Source organism: Lampris incognitus, chromosome 12, assembly GCF_029633865.1.
Source record: "Lampris incognitus isolate fLamInc1 chromosome 12, fLamInc1.hap2, whole genome shotgun sequence".
In the NCBI taxonomy this organism is placed as follows: Eukaryota; Metazoa; Chordata; class Actinopteri; order Lampriformes; family Lampridae; genus Lampris; species Lampris incognitus.
Window position 1 is genome coordinate 48,112,369 of NC_079222.1, and position 20,985 is coordinate 48,133,353.

The following is a 20,985-nucleotide window of genomic DNA, read 5'->3' on the forward strand; positions in this document are numbered from 1 at the left end:
CATACTGTGCTCCTTACTACGCCTACTGCATACTGTGCTCCTTACTACGCCTACTGCATACTATGCTCCTTACTACACCTACTGCATACTGTGCTCCTTACTACGCCTACTGCATACTGTGCTCCTTGCTACGCCTCCTGCATACTATGCTCCTTACTACACCTACTGCATACTGTGCTCCTTACTACGCCTACTGCATACTGTGCTCCTTACTACACCTACTGCATACTGTGCTCCTTACTACACCTACTGCATACTATGCTCCTTACTACGCCTACTGCATACTGTGCTCCTTACTACACCTACTGCATACTGTGCTCCTTACTACACCTACTGCATACTGTGCTCCTTACTACGCCTACTGCATACTATGCTCCTTACTACACCTACTGCATACTGTGCTCCTTACTACACCTACTGCATACTGTGCTCCTTACTACGCCTCCTGCATACTATGCTCCTTACTGCACCTACTGCATACTATGCTCCTTACTACGCCTACTGCATACTGTGCTCCTTACTGCACCTACTGCATACTGTGCTCCTTACTACAGCTACTGCATACTGTGCTCCTTACTACACCTACTGCATACTGTGCTCCTTACTACACCTACTGCATACTGTGCTCCTTACTACACCTACTGCATACTATGCTCCTTACTACACCTACTGCATACTATGCTCCTTACTACACCTACTGCATACTGTGCTCCTTACTACGCCTACTGCATACTGTGCTCCTTGCTATATTATGCAACTATGCTCCTTATAGTGACCTCAGTACAGTTGGGCGGCGCGGTGACCCAGTGGTTAGCACTGTTGCTTCACAGCAAGAAGGTCCTGGGTTCGAACCCCAGGCCGTCCCGGGTCCTTTCTGTATGTAGTTTGCACGTGCCCACCGTGTCTGCGGTGGGTTTCCTCCGCGTGCTTCTGTTTCCTCCCACCCTCAAAAAGACATGCGTGTTAGGGTTAACACTCCTGCCTGTGCCCCTGAGCAAGGCAATGGAAAGACGAACTGCAGTTGGTCCCCGGGTGCTGCAGCTGCCCACCGCTCCTATGCAATAGGATGGGTAGCTCATTAGGGGGGTTTATTCTTGCCCAACGTGTTGTACATCTGAACCAAGTAGAGAGATGTCATAATGAACGTGTCTGATTAGTGGTCACGCTTGACTAACGCCAGCCTTTGTAGAGAGCGGAGTCGAGTAAATGAGCCATGAAAAGGATTGTTCCGGATTCGTCCCTCTTATCTACAAGCTTCTACCAAGACAGGCTGATCAGTCCGTCTTTACCCTGCGCTCGTTTCTGTCCTTAATTTCCAAGTGGAAAACTGTTGCCTGCAAATGCCCAAATGTCTTCCACAGGGTGGTTCAGAGGCAAGAGGGAGGGTGAGGGAGGGTGGGGTAGGGTAATCAAAGGATGAAGAGACTCCTTTATCTCTCTGGTTGAATGGTATGGTTATTTAAACCCAACACGTCTGTACGTTGATCTTTCTTGTCTCTTAAGTCCCGACTCTTTGGTGCGAGGCTTGTAGTGATCCGTTTTTTCAGCATTAAGAGGTGAGTGAAGAGGCGGCGTGGCGGTCTATTCCGTTGCCTACCACCACGGGGATCGCCGGTTCGAGTCCCCGTGTTGCCTCCGGCTTGGTCGGGCGTCCTTACAGACACGACTGGCCGTGTTCGCGGGTGGGAAACCGGATGTGGGTATGTGTCCTGGTCGCTGCACTAGCGCCTCCTCTGGTCGGTCGGGGCGCCTGTTCATGGGGGAGGGAGGGGGGAATAGCGTGATCCTCTCACGCGCTACGTCCCCCTGGCGAAACTCCTCACTGTCAGGTGAGAAGAATCGGCTGGTGACTCCACATGTATCAGAGGAGGTATGTGGCAGTCTGCAGCCCTCCCCGGATCGGCAGGGGGGGGGGCAAGGACCGGGACGGCTCGGGTCAGTAAAATCGTTTGTACATCGAGCTGCGTTTCCTTATGTGGATGCTACATTCTCTGCTGGCTGAAACCAGACCGGAAGTCAGCGAGTGTCCCTTTGGTTGAAAGCGCTTCCGCCCATAATTCACCGCGCTCTGAACCCGCTCATCAGCAAACCTCCTCCGGATCTCTCACCACATCAGCAATCATCCTCTGTGCTCAAGGTGGTGCTTGTTTTATGATCCATGCGCCATCTTAATTTAGAAAATATCCCTCCTGTCTTGAGCGATAGACCATCTGACTACAGCTGGGCGACACCGCCCCCTGCTGGCCACCTCTGGCGGTGCAAAATAAACTCCCAACTTGCTGAGTTGTTTTGGAAGCTGAGAGTAAGCTAATATTCATCATAAAGTTGCCTAATACGTCTAACTGTAGAGGTCGAATTGAAATCGTGTCGGTTTGGGAGTCGAACCTGAAGCCAAATTCTCTCTCAGTGGGTTTACACGTGTAAGCCACAACCAGCAGAGGATACCATGTCGACTTGTATGTATGAGCCATCAGATTATTTTCATAAACTTTTCGCAGGAACTGGTGATCCTCCATACATTTAGTATCAGCGAGTGCGTTTGAGTCACTGTTGGTACCTTCAAACTGGGTCACTGGGTCACACGTGCACTTGGCCACATGCACGTCTGCAAACATGTTAATTCTTCCAAGTCAGCCTTGCCGGCTTGTCAGCTCAGTGACGTCATGGTATCAGTGCGCTTGTCCGGGACTGTGGCACACATGCTGCACCTTGATCAGATCCAAAAATATCCTTGTGTGCACACACACACACACACACACACACACACACACACTCACTCACACACTCCAGTGCAAACAGACATAAAAAGACACATCACAATTTAAAGAAAAATGTGAGGCAGTGAGAATTCTGTGTGTTTTTCCCGCCACCTAGAGAAGAAAAAAATTGTATGTGAGGCATTTCATCTTCCTCCGTGCAGGTAGTCCCACACACAGAGTCCCAACAAACATCTCTGCTCAACATCCGCTCCACCCTCCATCCACCCACCCGCTATCCAAGCCGCTTACCCTAATTAGGATCGCGGGGATGCTGGAGCCTATCCCAGCAGTCATCGGATGGCAGGCGGGGAAACACCCTGGACAGGCCACCAGGCCGTCACACAGCCCCCCCCCCCCCACACACACACACACACACACACACACACACATAAGGACACTTTAGTCCGGCCGAGTCACCTGACCTACATGTCTTTGGACTGTGGGAGGAAACCGGAGCACCCGGAGGAAACCCACGCAGACACGGGGAGAACATGCAAACCCCACACAGAGGACGACCCGGGACGACCCCCAAGGATGGACTCGAACCCAGGACCTTCTTGCTGTGAGGCAAGAACCACCCTCCATAATGAAATATAAAAAAATACCCGTCACTGCTTTCCCAGTTCTCACTTTCATCTGTTTTCTCTATTCGGGAGTCGTGTGGACTGCACGCCAGCCAGAATGGGGCAGTATTGTCATTGTTTCGTATGAAACAGATATACACGTATCTGTGGGTTTGGCAGCAGGATGTTTGCCCGTGTGACCCGTTTCCCCTGGTTTTGTTAAGGGAGAGGAACACCAGTGCTCTGTTTTTGGACAATGACACCGGGCAACCATTCATTCACGATGAACACAACAAGACACAGCATCCAAGTTAAAATGCCAGGGATAGCTGGAGCTCCTGCTGAAGGTCGCACGGACTTTCGATCGTGATACCATCACGATTATGACCTGATTTACGTGATGTGGTCACGAAGGCTAGGGTTAGGGTTAGGGTTAGGGTTCTATCAGATCCTGACCACATCACGTAAATCAGGTCATAATCGTGATGGTATCACGATAGATTAATTAACGTGATGCCACCACGAAAGTCCTTGAGACTGGGTTGGAAGGTATTCACGTATAGCAGCTCCACAGGAAACACTCAGCTGCTGAGCTAGTCTGCAGTACAGTTTATCGGCCAACGTGAACTCCATAAAAATGGGGACACAAATGAAGTTTTCATCTACACTAACTTCATTAACATGCATATTATCATGGATTTCAAATAGATGTTTTGCAATTTGCAACAGATTGATTGTGGTTATGATTATGATTTTGATTACTGTAATGAGGGGAAATGATGCAGCCCACCTATTCTATAACAGTGTAAAGATAAGGGAAGGGGAAGGGGGATCAGGAAGTTTATGAGGTGGCCTGGGAGAGGAGTGGCACAGGAGGTGGAAGTCTTAAAGTACCATATGACCAGACTGCTGTACACTGGCATCCTTCTCCTGGATCTCCACCTTGCCGGGGTGGAGAAGCTTGTGTGTGCCAATGATCCCAAGAGCTATGCCATCCGGAGCTTGGCTCCTGGTAGGGTCACCCAAGATGGATAAGTCAAGGGGGAGGTTCCAGACGAAGTACAATCCAACAAAGACCTCAACGGGGGAACTGGTGGAAGATGTCTCCAGCTCACAACGGCAGTGAAGGTGGATGAAGGCTGCCGCAGAGGGTGGTCCCCAATGGTTTTGGTTCTCCATGCCATTGGACACTGGCCACCCCCTGCCGAGGGCCGTGTGGTGGCTGCAGGTACATCAGCCACTCCACGTAAAAAGCTGTCACGCACAGGCTTCCTCCCATTAAGTGGCTCCAGGATCAGACTTTACATCCACCTGAGGACCCAGAGGGAGGACAGTCGTATATGTTTGCACCACTGCAGATATCTAGTCAACTAGAAAAACAAGTTCTATGGGAGTCACTGTACATTGGATACAAACAGATGATAGAACGTGAATCGGCTGCTCTTGCTCGCAGACATTTTCCCAGTCCACATACCTACTATCACATTGCAGAACTACTGGAGGAAATCCGTTCAGAATACGGACTCACACTATTGTGGCTACTGTAACTGGCAATGCATCAAGCTTCTCACAAGAGTTCAATATCACAGTCGTGCCAGAGGAACAGGATGAGACAGACGAGCAGGAACAGGATCTTTCATTTGTAATAATAGATCCAGAGGGAGAAGAAGTGTCAGACTCTGCCATCATTCTCCCGCCTCACGTCAGGTGTTCCCCTCACACACTGAGTTTGGTTTCAACCACTGATGCCAAAAAGGGCAATTAAAGACAATTCAACTCTCTCCACGCTGAATCCTTCATCCAAGGCAAAGTGTTCAGCCCTATGGCATGCTCCTGGCAGACCAAAATAAGTGGAGATACTCAATGACGTGACCAACCAGCAACTGAAGACACCCTGCGTTTGTTGGTGGAATTCTCTTTATGACTGTCTGAGTCAGCTGACATTTCCTGAGATCATGCCTGCCTTACAACTCCCACCGTTCAAGGAGGTAGAGCTAGATTTCCTTGAGGAATACTGCAGAGTCCTCAAGCCCATTGCCGTTGCCATTGACCACCTTCAAGGTCAGACCTCATGCTACTATAGTGAGCTCATACCTACCCTGTTTTCTGCTCAGGCTCAACTACATGACCTGCAAGCCTCAAACCTGCGGTACTGCTCACATATCTTGCAAGCCATTACAGCTGGCTTAGAGAAAAGGTTCAGTAGCTTCTTACAGCTGAAGACTGATGGCAGTGAAGCCGTCCTGGCTACAGCAACCCACCTCAAGATGAGGTGTTTGCCTCCCAAACTAGCTGCAGAGAAGAAGAGGAGGCACCTCACCTGTTTCTGCACTCAGCTGAAGAGCTCGGCCTTGTGTCAGAAAGTGAGACTGCCTCATCAAACCCCACTGAGGAGAATGAAGGCGACTTCTTCATCTTCCCTGACCAGGGTACGGGTAAACTACTCTCACTTCAATGTCTTAAGGTTAAACTGCAATTTCATGAATTAATCGTCAAAAATGAACATTCATCCATTAAAAGATAAATGAGTAGCTAGTTTCATGTCACGTTTTTAAATATTTTTGTGATATTAAAAATCATTGAATTTAATGTAAATTCATAACAACCTTGTTTCCCTGTTTGCCTCTACTGTTTCCAATCCCAACAACAGGAACTGAGAGCCAGCTGGCCAGAGAGATGTTGCCCAGCCACAGCAAAGCAGAGTTGGAGACCCTTCACTTTCTGGAGGACACCAGAAAGAACCTGTCCTCTCTGGATTCATATCCACCGATCAAGCTACTCGCTGTGAGATTCGGCACCACTTTGCCACCATCGGCACCAGCTGAGCGTCTCTTCTCCTTTGCAGGCTGGTTTACCGCCCTCACAGAAGGTGATCAACAGCTGAACTGATGGAGAAGTAAGGTGTCTTCTGGAGCCTAACTGTTCATTTCCCCCGGTTGCATTTCAGCTGGCTGTTCACTCATTCAGTTAAAGGTCGCTTTGACTGACAGAAACTACCCAGCATGCACCCCTGAATTCACAGCCTCCCAACCCCAAGATACCCCGATTGGCCACTTCAAATCTATGATATGTGGAAATTAGCAGAGCTCATCTTTTCGTTGTGGGGGGGGGGTAAGGTGATATCAGTTTGTATTTAATGTATTTTCAAATTGCAAAAAAACTTGTATTTTAGTTAAATACATGTTCTCATACCAGTATTTTTTATTCTATGTTGATACATTTAATGAGCAAGTATTGGTAATTTGTAACAACGTATTTTTTTGATGAATTTGTGCCCATCTCATTTGAGGACTTGCTGATGAAATGAAGCCAGCTTAATTGTTAATCTGGCAACTTCAAAATCAAAACTCAATAACAATGTTATCCTTTCCATTTTTAAAATTTTTTTTAGTAGAAATGTCAAACTAGAAACAGTGAACTCTATTCATTTTACCGAGAGACTTTTTTTTCCTCTTTTATTTCATAGAAAAAAAACATTAAAAATACAACATACATATATTAAACCAGTAGGGAAAGAAAACGTTTCACAAGCCCATCGAACTCTATAGAATCAGAGGATAAGAATTAAAAAATGAAAATACAGGCAGACAAGACAGAACATAGTGAGATAACCTGTAGGCTTTGACATGGCTTCCAGCCCCCAGCCCCCCCTCCCCTAACCAAATCAAACAAAATAATAATAATAATAATGATAATAATACACATATGCCATACACACTACACTATTTAACCGAAATCCAGCATCACCATCCCTTCTTCCCCAGTCACAATAAAAGTGTGCCCCTCCACAAATCCACTAATAAACCCATCTCTCTAGCATAATCATACAACATATTAACACATCTTTCCGTTAAACCACATATAAAAACATTCCACACCTCAGCTTTCCTCTCCTCGTGATGGGCTGTATCCCTCCTTACTTTGACAGCAAACCTTGCATGGCCTAAAACATCAACTCCCATATTTTCGTAGTGTGTGTGTGTGTGTGTTAGTTAGTGTAGATAGAGGGACCGAAAACTAAAGCACTTATGATCCTAATTCTTATTGGAGGTGGTAGGTATTGTCTCGGAGAGTAAGGGAAAAAAATCCCAGAACATTAAAATGATGCATAATTATGCATAATTATGCAAAATATGCATTTTTCTAAAAATGGCTAAAAAAAACCACTTTTCTCGGCGTTTCAGATGATTCTGAGCATCTTTGGGGGGGGGGTGGGGGGGGTTAGGGGGCAGGGGGAAGGCGGTTAGCTGGCAGGATGAAGCGGAGGGAGATTTAGACGGGTGGATAACTGTCTTCTGGTAATTCAAAAAAAAAAGTTATATCGAGGGTAGAGCGGTTCGGACCGGCCCTTTAAGGAGGCGTGCGTTTCCACGGTCGGGGCGGGGGTTTGATGACGTCACGTGGCAGCCAGCGCCCTTTACTCGCCAGCACGCGCCCGGCCCCCAGACCCAGTAAGCGGACGCGGGGAGCGGTGTGTCTTTTTAGCGGGGCTGCGAATGACTGACTGCGGGGGTAAGTTAAGCTTTCACCGCCGCTGACCCCGGGGAGACTGCCCGTATCCGTCCGCCCGGCAGGCGGGAGAGGGGTGGTGAGCGGAGCTGGCGGCGCCGCGACGCCGCGGAACAAGCGTCAAAAGTGTTGAGCGCACTCGAGACTGGCTAGCCGCGCTAGCAGACGAGCGGTCCCGGCCGCCTCTGAGAGCCGGTGTTCCGGCTGAAGTCCGCCTGTCCGGTCCGACGCGCAGCTTTCTAATGGAAGACGTCTCTTAGCGAGGCGGAGAAGATGACGCCGTTAAACGTGTCATCTTCCTTTCTCCCACTTACTTCGCATAGTTCGGCGTTCTCTGTTTGACTTGTTGTCGTCTCCTTCGTAGCGTTGCGCGATACATTGTAACTATTATGTTCCTTCGTAGCGTTGCGCGATACATTGTAACTATTATGTTCCTTCGTAGCGTTGCGCGATACAATGTAACTATTACGTTCCTTCGTAGCGTTGCAAGATACATTGTAACTATTACGTTCCTTCGTAGCGTTGCAAGATACATTGTAACTATTACGTTCCTTCGTAGCGTTGCGCGATACATTGTAACTATTATGTTCCTTCGTAGCGTTGCGCGATACAATGTAACTATTACGTTCCTTCGTAGCGTTGCAAGATACATTGTAACTATTACGTTCCTTCGTAGCGTTGCGCGATACATTGTAACTATTATGTTCCTTCGTAGCGTTGCGCGATACATTGTAACTATTATGTTCCTTCGTAGCGTTGCAAGATACATTGTAACTATTACGTTCCTTCGTAGCGTTGCGCGATACATTGTAACTATTACGTTCCTTCGTAGCGTTGCGCGATACATTGTAACTATTATGTTCCTTCGTAGCGTTGCGCGATACATTGTAACTATTAAGTTCCTTCGTAGCGTTGCGCGATACATTGTAACTATTAAGTTCCTTCGTAGCGTTGCACGATACATTGTAACTATTATGTTCCTTCCCAGGCAAACGACAGCGGCTGTACGGAGACATGTCAGACAACCAGAGTGGGAGCTCCTCGGGCTCCGAAGAGGACTTAAAGCCGGAACCGGGACACGACGTCGGCATCGACGAATTCAGCGGAGTTCTCAATAAGGTGTGTTTATAGGTGAAACTTGATTTATCTTTGCAAAGTCGCCCATTGACAGTGCCAAGTGAGCCTGGTCATTTGTAACACTGAAGATGCTGACAGTGTTGGGCTGTCTGTCAATGTCAAGTGAGATGTCAAGTCAGGTCAGTTTTATTCGTATTGCCCAATCTCACACGTTACAGGTCTGCCTCGAGGGGCTTTACAGCAACACACGTCTTGTTGAGTTTCACACCAGTGACTCACTGTTGCAGCTGTGGTTTCAGGGCTCCGGTGCTGCCAGAGTCATCAGCTATGTATTATTTATTACAAATTTATTTAACATTCAGCGACAACTGATAACACTGGTCAACACAGTTTTTCTTGCATGGGGTTTTTCCAACGGATTCTAGCTAACCTTTGGGTGCTGAATCCAAATCTGGCATTAGATTTTGCCTATCGAATCAGGTTGTTGAGCTATGAAAAATCATTATTTTTGAGAAAACAGCAATTTTACACTTTAAGTTACAAAACACTGTTGCATTAGAAGATCGATAGATGCAAAAATGATTACAATGAATAAATAAACACCCAGCCTAGCATGAAATTACTTAGGAAATGAATAGGGGTCATTTTTATCCCCACCAAGATTGCCAGACTAGATGGTCAACTTTTGTAAAATCCTGAGTAAGGAGCATGCAGATAGCACAAAAACTTGACGTGATAAAGCAAATCTGAGCTCAGATTTGGATTCAGCAGCCCAAAATTAGCCAAACACAGTTTCCAAAGTCCATGCAAGAAAAAAAAAAACTATATTTTTGTAGACCAGTGTAAGAGTTCTCAGTTGACATGTTGGAAAATGATTTTGGCCAATAAATTGTAGTGGAAACACCAGTGACTCACTGTTGCACCTGTAGTTTAAGGGCTCTGGTGATGCCAAAAAGTACCCATTCCGTTAGCCAAGCCGCTTATCCTAATTAGGGTGGCAGACGGGGAAACACCCTGTACAGGCCACCAGGCCATCACAGGGCTGACACACAAACACACACACGTTCACACCTAGGGACAATTTGGTATGACCGAATCGCCTGACCTACATGTCTTTGGACTGTGGGAGAAAGCCCACGCTGACTCGGGGAGAACATGCACACTCAACACAGAGGACACCCAAGGTTGGACAACCCTGGGGTTCGAACCCAGGACCTTCTTGCTGTGAGGCGACCGCGCTAACCACTACGCCACCGTGCCGATGCCAAAGTCATCACCAATTTATTATTACTTATTACACGTTTATTTACCATTCAGTGACAACCGATAAAAGTTCTCAATTGACGTGTTGGAAAACTATTTTGGCCAATATATTGTAGTGGGGGCGGCACGGTGGCACAGTGGTTAGCGCGGTCGCCTCACAACAAGAAGGCCCTGGGTTCGAACCCCTGGGTAGTCCAACCTTGGGGGTCATCCCAGGTCGTCTTCTGCGTGGAGTTTGCATGTTCTCCCCGTGTCTGTGTGGGTTTCCTCCGGCTGCTCCACTTTCCTCCCACAGTCCAAAGACATGTAGGTCAGGTCGGCTATGCTAAATTGTCCCTTGGTGTGAATGTGTGTGTGTGTGTGTGTGTGTGTGTCGGCCCTGTGATAGACTGGCGACCTGTCTAGGGTGTCTGCCCGCCTGCTGCCCAATGACCGCTGGGATAGGCTCCAGCATCCCGTGACCCCGATTGGGGTAAGCGGCTTGGATAATGGATGGATGGATATGGGGGGCATGGGGCCCCAAAAAGTGGTGGCATGGCTCAGGACGTAGAACGGGTTGTCTAATGATCGGAGGGTCGCTGGCTCGATCCCCGGCTCCTGCAGACAGCGGGTTGAGACGTCCTTGAGCAAGACACTGAACCCCCAACTGCTCCTGATGAGCAGGTTGGCGCCTTGCGTGGCAGCATGGGTCTGCCGTCAGCATTTGAGCGGTGGCGTGGTTGGTAGACTGGAGAAGTACTTTATTACACAAGTATCCGCTGAATTTGAAATTCATCAGCTTCTTTGGATGGAATAAGTTTTCTTGTCTTTTGTTCACCCACATTAGTCTATTAAAATGGCTTTCTTTCGGGCGCCCGGGTAGCATAGCGGTCTGTTCCATTACCTAACAACACGGGGAGGGCTGGTTCGAATCCCCCTGTTACCTCCGGCTTGGTCGGGCATTCCTACGGACACAACTGGCCGTGTCTGCGGCCGGGAAGCCGGATGTGGGTACGTGTCCTGGTCGCTGCACTAGCGCCTCCTCTGGTCGGTTGGGGGGGGGGGGGGACTGGGGGGAATAGCGTGATCCTCCCACACGCTACGTCCCCCTGGCGAAACTCCTCACAGTCGGGTGAAAAGAAGCGGCTGGCGACTCCCCATGTATCGGAGCAGGCACGTGGTAGTCTGCAGCCCTCCCCGGGTCGGCAGAGGGGGTGGAGCAGCTCGAAGAGTGGGGTAATTGGCCGGGCACGACTGGGCAGAAATGAAAAATACAGATTTGTCGGTAACTGGAGCAAGTTAAGCAAGTTGACTAACAGGTGTGTGCGCGTGCCCCTGCTCATTTCCACCTCTTACTAAAAGGTACACTTTCCTCATGGATTTTCATGACATATACAATGCTGTGTGTTGGCTCTGCCCTCCGTTTTTCTATCGTAGTGTGTACTTGCTGGGTCAGCTTGACTACGGTTTTGATTAGTCTCGCAGGGATGGGCAACATGATCCAGAAAGGGCTGGTGTGGGTGCAAGCAGTTACACACCTGAGTGTACAAGTCAAGGTTCTTAGCAAAGACTGTTGGTTGACTAATAGAATCAGGTGTGTAGCTGCACCTGCACCCACGCCGGCCCTTTCTGAGTCATGTCGCCCGTCTGGCACGCACCTGTTGTATTAGTCTAATTTCAGACCGCTATGACTCCCTCTGGACAGACTGCATGCGGGCCTGTTCACCAAGCATATTAGGAGATTAAGCAGACCTTCACGTCTCAAAACCGTACCTGTTAAATCCTGCTAATCCGGATTCATGTGATAGGTTTTGTTTGGCTAAACTCAGTTCTGGCACCACATTGCCACCGTGGAAGGTCCTGGGTTCGAACCCCGGGATTGTCCAACCTTAGGGGGGGGGGGGGGGTCGTCCTCTGTGTAGAGTTTGCATGCTCTCCCCGTGTTTGCGGTGGGTTTTCTCCGGGTGCTCTGGTTCCCCCCACCATCAAAGAAGACATGATGTTAGGGTTAATACCCCCTGTCTGTGCCCCTGACCGAGGCATGGCGAGACCAACTGGAGTTGGTCCCTGGGCTCTGCACAGTGGCTGCCCACTGCTCCTAGCTACACAGCTAGGATGCTGCATGCATCTCATTTCTGTCCCTACTCCCCTAATGTTGGCCAGAAGTACAAGTGTTGGATGTTTATCGCAAAAAAAAAAATGTTTTTATAATATACAAACTTAAGAGTTTTTCTCTTCCAGTGGACAAACTATATCCATGGCTGGCAGGACCGTTGGGTGGTGCTGAAGAACAACACACTGAGCTACTACAGGTCTCAGGATGAGAGAGAGTATGGTTGTCGGGGGTCGCTCTGCCTCAGTAAAGCTGTTGTAATTGTAAGTACTGTTTTAATTATTGTTCATGTTCATGAGCATAAGTAAAAAAAACTGCCCCTTTGTCTGGGTAGCGTAGCGGTCTATTCCGTCGCCTACCAACACAGGGATCACGGGTGTTTGTGCGTGGCCCATCAAGGGTTTGCTATAATTTTCACAAAAATTAACTAAGCTGATCAGCCAACATGGTGCATGAAGAGACTATTGTGAACTGAGCAAAACATGAGTCCTGTGTGAAGTTTTCAGCTTTATCTTAAGTAATGATTAGGAGATCAATGCGCAAAATATTAGTAGAGGACCAATCAAATTGTTGGTAACGCTTTAGTATGGGGAACGTAGTCACCATTAATTAGGTGCTTATTAGCATGCAAATTAGCAACATGTTGGCTCTTAATTGGTCATTATTACATACTCATTAATGCCTTATTCTGCATGGCCTTATTGTACAACCAGTAAGCCATTAACTATGAGTTTTCCCTCTATAACCTCAGAAGTATTGCTTATTAGTAGTACCATCTCAATATGCTTTGCTTAGTATGGCCTTTATAAGGTGGTAGTACCACAAGAAGAGTTATTCTCCCTTACTAACACTTAATGAATATGGTCTGTTCTTACATAACAACACACAACACTACAAGTGTTCATAGTGTTAAATTACTGTAAATTAAGTTTGTGTTACTTAGAATATGTTCCCCATACTAAAGTGACATCTTGATCATTACTAATTCACTAGTAATTAAGTTTTTATATGTTCCCCATACTAAAGTGTTACCAAGTTGTTTAGTGCATCATTTTTGTATTTGCTTCCACATACCCTAAAATGTGGATAGTGAACCATTTGCCCTGAAGAGTCAAGTGTATAAAGGTTTTCATTCCAGCTGGGCTCTCCGTTAGGTGATTTCACAGGTTAGAGCACCTTCAGCCATAGACTAAGGGCTAATCAGTGGAAGTAGCTGGTGTGGAAATTGGTTGGACACAAAACCTGCATGGCTGTTGGTGGCACATGGTTCCCTACCTAAGAAGTAATGTATTATAAGGATTCTGCGTGTGCTTTGCTTGGAACACTCTAAAGAATTGGAACTGCAATAAAGAAGTTTAACTGACAATAATGATAATAGTAATAATGATAATAATAATACATTTAAATGACTCTAGAGTCGTGTTTAGGTGGCGCAGTGGTTAGCGTGGTCGCCTCACAGCAAGAAGGTCCTGGGTTCGAGCCCCGGGGTAGTTCAATCTTGGGGGTCGTCCCGGGTCGTCCTCTGTGTGGAGTTTGCATGTTCCCCCCATGTGCGTGGGTTTCCTCCGGGGTCTCCGATGTCCTCCCACAGTCCAAAGACATGTAGGTCAGGTGACTCGGCCGTACTAAATTGTCCCTAGGTATGAATGTGTGTGTGTGTGTGTCGGCCCTGTGTGATGGTCTGGCGGCCTGTCCAGGGTGTCTCCCCGCCTGCCGCCCAATGACTGCTGGGACAGGCTCCAGCGTCCCCGCGACCCTGAGAGCAGGATAAGCAGTTCGGGTATCGGATGGATGGATGGATGGATAGAGTCGTGTTTAGCCTATTGAGGGATTTTGACCATTTTCACTTGGGCGGCAGCCAAAATCTCTGGTGCCCTACTAAGGCAGGGCTGTCAAAGTCAAACTTACTGAGGGACATGCTGAGGTTTGTGAATAAAATCAGGGGCCAGACATTTATTACGATGATTATTATTGAAGAAATATAAGTAGGCTAGTAACTGCACTGAAAAAATACATTGCATGCAAGCACAATTCAGGTATAGTTTTTTTTCTCCATGTTTATGGCTAATTCATATCAGCAAAACTGATTAATAGAGCATTACGTTACCATAATGCTTATGCTTCATTTCGAAATGCCCCCAACTCTTGACTTAAGAGACACGTTGGCTTTTGTTTGAATTCACAAAATAAATATTCGGTTTCCCGTCTTCAGTAAAATGGTCAATATTCGTTGTCCACTTTTCTTTTTTTGTCCATTCTTTATCTTAGCTCCCTTTGGAAAGACATAGCATTTACATTGTTTGTAGAGGCAACCCTCTCATTCCCCGGGGAGAACTCCAACATGGCGGCACTGAACCGGGGACTTGTGAGTATCCCCACACCCACCCGGCGCCTGTCACCTTGGCCAACCCTGGAAAAGTAAAGAGTCCAGCCCCTCTCCAGGAATTTGGTACCAGAGTCCATGCTACGTGTGGAAGTGAGCCCAACTTTATCTAGTTGGTACCTCTCCACCTTCCGCACCAGCTCAAGCTCCTTCCCTGCCAGGAAGGTGACATTCCACATCCCGAGGAGCAGTCGGCGATACCGGAAGTCGGCACGCCCTGGTCACCGCCTTTGCCTGCTGCCCAGCCTGCATTGCACCCAACCCCAATGCTCAGCCCCATGGGTGGTGGGACCACAGGGGGACTGGAAGGCGTGCTGCAATTATTGGGGTGTCTGGGCTCAGCCTTAGAGATAGGGTGAGGAGCTCGGACGCCCGGAGGGAGCTCGGAGTAGAGCCGCTGCTCCTTCACGTCGAAAGGAGCCAGTTGAGGTGGTTCGGGCATCTGATTAGGATGCCTCCTGGGCGCCTTCCTTTGGAGGTTTACCGGGCACGTTCAACTGGGAGGAGACCCCGGGGTAGACCCAGAACTCGCTGGAGGGACTACATGTCCAATCTGGCCTGGGAACGCCTTGGGATCCCCCAGGAGGAGCTGGAGGGCGTTGCTGGGGAGAGGAGGGACGTCTGGAGTGCCCTACTTACTTAGCTTGCTGCCACCGCCACCCGACCCCGGAGAAGTGGCTGATGATGAATGAATGATATTATACTTAAGATAACCAAGTTCAGTGTGATGGAACATCATTTAGAGGCTTAACTTTTGTTTTTTGTTTTTTTTTTTTGCTTATGTTAGCAGATATCATCAAATATATTAATATTGTGTAAAATTCCTTGTGATCGCCATGATAACATTTTCCATATCCCCCCAGCAGCACTGGTGGTCATATTTATGTCATCCACTAGGGTTATAGTCGGAGCATCCTCAGGATTTGCCTTTATCCATTTATTTGACATTGCAGTTGTGATTGTGCAGTATTGTAATTCAAATTTTAATATCCGCAAGACCAAACCTTTTATATAATTAATGTATTTCTTGCACTTTGAATTGGCTGGTTGTCTTTCAGTTGAAACATTTGACAACTCCTCTTTTCTCTCTGTGTTTCTCTTATTTGACTTCTTCTTCAGCCCCATGAGTTTGACGAGTGCCGCCTTGACGTCAGCGTAAACGACAGTGTGTGGTACCTGAGAGCCCAGGACCCGGAGCGCAGACACCAGTGGATCGACTCCATCGAGCTTAACAAGGTGAGACAAACGCTCACTCTAACCCCCCCCCCCCCCCCCATCTACACCACACACATCACACATGGCCTTCTGTGTGTCCTCACCAGTCACATGTTAGCCACAGGATCATTTTTTTCTATCGTGTGATGAATATAGATATCCTATACATGATCTTTATATACATTAGCATGTATACACTCTATTATGCTGAAAATGTGCTGCATTTGCTGCTGAAGAGATGTTCTATATGGGCTTAATTAGGGGAATAACTTTGAAATATTCATATGTATAAATAAATTGAGAGCCTACGTATACGGAAACATGGCTTCACTTACAAAAAGTGTGGGTAGCGTGGCGGTCTCTCTGTTGCCTACCAACACGGGGATCGCCGGTTCGGATCCCCGTGTTGGTAGGCAACAGATAGACCGCCACGCCGCCCGGCTGCCCACGAGTCCTCTTCTTTAGCAAGCTGTATGTGTGTAGCGAGTGTGTCGCACTTATTCTATGCACGTGTGTGTTTCTATCAGAGTCTCAGCGAGGGGAAGAGAGAGAAGGGGGGAATCCAGGAATCTGCCGTCATCCGTCCACTGCTGGTACGTTGGCTGGCACGTCTCTGGGACTGAGAGCCCAGCTCATCCATAGCGTGGCACATCTCTAGCTGTACTTATAACTCTGTGTGTGTGTGTGTGTGTGTACACCTGTGCATGTGTGTCTCCTGTCTCCCAGAAGGCGTTAGGGGTGGGAATCTCTAGCAGCTCATCTCTCGTATTAATTCTTCCGATGGTTGTTTTTGCGTACTGTGACTGTCATCATCCAGTCTGGGCTTGATCCCGGCCGTGCCGTTGGCCCCATGAGAGTCCATAAGGGTAGCCTGGACATCAGTGTGTCATCCCTTGCTTAAGTGTTTCGTTTTTCCATCCTTGGGGCTGTGCACTTGCACGACCGAAGGTTGTTTTTGAGCATTCAGTTTCTGAGGTGGGACGTAAATTGAAGTGGGGAGAGGCTGAAATCAGTGAGCTGTTTTTAAAGTTGTATTTCAGTCAGGGGACGCGAACGAAAGGGAACAGCGACGAAAGTAAAAGACCAGTCTACAAAAGCTGACACGGGAAATTCACCGTGAGGTAAACTCACCCCAATTTAACGACTCGAAGTTTGACCGTTCCCACATTTTCAGTTCAGATCTTTTGCCCTCCCTCGTTTCTGGAAAGTTGTGGGTCGGCTCGGCTAATGTCACCCCGGAAGGGCGATGTGTACTTCGGGACGCCGTTGGCATGTCGTCGAGCCGGGGCTGTTGTTAAAATCCAAGATTTGCCCACGCAGTCGGGTTTTCCAAATGAAGGATGCCGGTTGGAGTTTTCCCCATCTCCACTAGCCGGAGGCTGAATCTGACTCCACGCATGGTGCACTTGTTACTGTTGTGTTGTTGGCATGTTTACGTTTCCCACTGGTTTATTATTAAGCCTTCAGATTAAACCCTCATCAGATGTAGACTGGCTGTATTTATCTAAAATAAGAAGGGCTGTTTCGGAAAGTCTTCAGAGGAGATCAAGATGTCAAACAGAGTTATAGAAGATGGATTTTGGAGTTTTAGTGTCGATGCAGAAATTTTTCAAATTGGGTTTTTTTCCCTCTCGCCCTTAAAGCTGAAGTAGGCAACATGAGCAATGCAAATCCTTCCGCCTCCCCCTCTGCTGCCTCGTATCCCTCCGCTAAGCCCCGCCCACCGAATGACCTCCGCGTTGCTCTTCAGCCCCTTACACTCGTGTCCAACCAGGAAACGTCAAAGCGAGGCTGATGGAACTTATAGTTGATAATCTGTCCATGTAAAAGGTGATTTTTTTTTCAGCGACCCTCTTAGTGGCACTCCTTAAGTGATTGAGTGATGGGGAGGCGACCCTCTGAATATAATCATATAATACAGACCGCAGACCCCTGCCAGCTGGACCAATGTTCAAGCATTGATCCGTCACTCGGGCGTGAATTGATCACATACTCATGCATCTACATTTGTAGAACAGCCAATAGGAACGCCCTCCCTCTGTAAAATGACCTGTGATTGGCTAAAATCTTCCGTCACAGACTAGATTTTCTAAAGCCTGAATGCAGAGCCAGGGCGGCACGCTGGTGCAGGGGTTAGCGCGGTCTCCTCACAGCAGGAAGGTCCTGGGTTTGAGCCCTGGGGTAGTCCAACCTTGGGGGGTCGTCCCGGGTCGTCCTCTGTGGGGAGTTTGCATGTTCTCCCCGTGTCTGGGTGGGTTTCCTCCGGGGGCTCCGGTTTCCTCCCACAGTCCAAAGACATGTAGGTCAGGTGACTCGGCCGGACTACATTGTCCCCAGGTATGAATATGTGTGTGTGTGATGGCCTGGCGGCCTGTCCAGGGTGTCTCACCCCCTGCCGCCCAGTGACTGCTGGGATAGGCTCCAGCATCCCTGCGACCCCGATAAGCAGTTTGGCTCATGAATGAATGGTTGCAGAGCTAAGAGGAGGTGCAGAAGTCTGGTTTTCCCTCAGACCACTTGAATTACAGTACGCTGAAAGGTTATTATGGAATTTTTCCCAAATGATGGCAAAAAATAAAAAAACTGCCTACCCCAGCTTTAAAGGAGAACATCGAAATCATTAAGGCAAGTAGATTGAAGAAATTAAGAGACTTCGTCATTTCGGTTTAGTATGCAAAAGTAAATGTAACACGTTTCTATAGTAGGACAGAAAGAAGAGATTTCAAACCACTGACAGCTCTGTACGCCACGAGCAACTGCCACATACATTTGATTATTTACTACACATTTATAAACCGTCATACGTACAAATAAAACTGGCTAGTAGGGTTGTGCAGTGTTCATCCCACTTGTAATCGTCCTGGAACCACTCGATAATCCGTTATCCAGGCTGATACCAAGGGACGAGTCAGACATCGGGACGAGTCCTGTAAAATACTGGGTAATTAGAAAGGCCAAGACCTGGGAGAGAAGTTACGACAACGTAAGAAACAATCGAGGCGTTAATTTAATGTTTGCCAGTTTTATTTGTACGTTTAATTGCACTTTATTTATGTATCGCCTGCTGCCCAGTGACCGCTGGCATAGACTCCCGCGTCCCGCGACCCGAATTCGCATAAGTGGCTTTGACAACGGATGGATGCAACTTTAATTGAAATGCTGTTACGGAAAAAGGTTGTTGTGCGCTGTTGACACGATGTGCCCGAAACCCCACACTTGTGTGTGGTTCTGATAGCTCTGAGGCGACGCCGTGGTCCTGAATAAGCTGACATGGATGAGCAGAAGGAATCCGCCGCGCCCATAGTCTCCCCTCCGAGGACGTGCGGCGCTCATTTCCAGCCCCGAATTTGGGAAACCTCCTCATATCGCCACTTATTTCTCTCCGTTCACGAGGGAAACTATGACTGAGTCAGCTAGAGCGAGAGGGAATGAGTCACCCACTCATTTACCCCCCCCCCCCACACACACACACACACATACTACCCCTCCTCCCTCCTAACCCCATCACAGTGAGTCACCATTCAAGATTTTTCCCTGCTTGGGAGTGCCCTGCTTCCCTTTTCTCACACACATGGCTCGAGGAAATCTCGGGCCATGTGTCCACATTCTCCCGGGAGACACAAAACATCAGCACCGCCTCTTCAGTGGCTTGAGAAAAGGGAATCTCCAAGCGGGTCTCTACCAGAAATCTCAGATTTAATTTGTGGAAGAAGCCCTGCCCAAACACTGATGAGCCGTGTTGCGTAATAAGGGCGTGTCTGCACATTATGTGCGTTGAGATTATGGGTAAGACTGAGTTATCCCTAGATTCAAGTTTAGCAGGTCAGCAGACTCGTCATGAGGCCCTGATAAAGGTAGGGCCATCGTTTACGGCCAAGTAGTCCGCGTTGAAGAGAGATTTGGAACGTGGTCTTCGGTTTTGCTGCTAGATAGCTCGGTAAGTTTAAGTAAGATAGAGTTTTTTTTTGTTCAGTACCAGTTTGACGCTTTTATCTCCCTTATCGTTGAGAGGTGGAGGTGCGTATGTACTCTGGAGCTGAAATTGCCCCGTACATACACCCACAAACGCTCAAACAGTCAAGCAGCATTTGCCTTAAACTTGCTGCATTGACAATTGGGTTTGCATGCCCGCTCGCATTACGTATCGCTGCTGTCGACATGATAGCCTGCATCTGACAATAACTGCTTTCACTCCCCCCTTTTCTGTCTTCTCCTCCACATGTATGGGAGGAGGCATGTGGTAGTCTGCAGCCCCCCCCGGATCGGCAGAGGGGGTGGAGCAGCAACCGGGACGGCTCAGAAGAGTGGGGTAATTGGCCGGACACGATTGGGGAGAAAAAGGCGGCGGGGGGGGGGGGGGGGTCCAAAAAAAGAAGAAGATTCTAGAAATAAATGCATGTTTGCCTTTAAAGTGGTCAGTATGACTGTCTGCAGTGTTGAGCTGTTGTCAGTAGGGTAGCAGGAGCTCAGCTGAAGTGCAGCCTGCGTTGATTGAGCTCCGCCGTGAACAAAGTTGCTTTGGGTTATTGGCCCAGCCTCTGATAAACAGCAGCTATGTAAACCTGCTCCCCCTAGTGGCCGGGCTGAACGTTGCTTTTGCTGACATTCTTCTGGCCCTTTTTTCGAACGTTCCCCCGTCCCGTCTCCCGCAAACTTGGACACCGAGGCTCGCATGAAAACAAGGAAAGGGGAACCCGGCAGTTTCACAGGAAGTCACCTGATACTGCGTCCTACGGTGTCACGCTCGCTGCCCGGTCACATTGTACTTATATGCAGTGTGTCTGTCGCAATATGCCCTCCTTTTTTTTTTTTTTTTTTAGCAAATAGACCTTCCTTAGAATCCGAAGACATCATAAGACTGGATAATCAGTGTTCACCCCCCTGACAGCTGCCTTACCACAGAGGTTTTGTATATTATTATTTAGCCGTGATTAAGCAGCCAGCGGGGCTTGCCAGATCAGACCTCGTAAGAAACTGGATCTTAAAGTTAAGGTGTTATTTTCTATTGAACGTCGTTTTACTGATCCCGAGTGTAACGTGTTTGGCTCTGAGCCTGTGAAGGATTTCAATTCCCCCCCCCCCCCCTGCTATTCTGGATTTGCCTTAAAGGGCTATTAAACCCTC

At 48.1% G+C, this 20,985-nt stretch overlaps 1 protein-coding gene across 1 annotated transcript in view; it reads left to right on the plus strand.

Moving 5' to 3' along the window:
• Nucleotides 1-7,769: 7,769 nt before the first annotated feature.
• LOC130121639 (ceramide transfer protein-like) overlaps nucleotides 7,770-20,985 on the plus strand; it is a 31,326-nt gene continuing 18,110 nt past the window's right edge. The window contains exons 1-5 of the mRNA XM_056290477.1: nucleotides 7,770-7,834; nucleotides 8,820-8,950; nucleotides 12,392-12,526; nucleotides 15,766-15,882; nucleotides 16,389-16,454. Coding sequence (XP_056146452.1) covers nucleotides 7,819-7,834; nucleotides 8,820-8,950; nucleotides 12,392-12,526; nucleotides 15,766-15,882; nucleotides 16,389-16,454 — 465 coding nt within the window. The 5' untranslated portion in view covers nucleotides 7,770-7,818. The remainder of the gene's footprint in view (nucleotides 7,835-8,819; nucleotides 8,951-12,391; nucleotides 12,527-15,765; nucleotides 15,883-16,388; nucleotides 16,455-20,985) is intronic.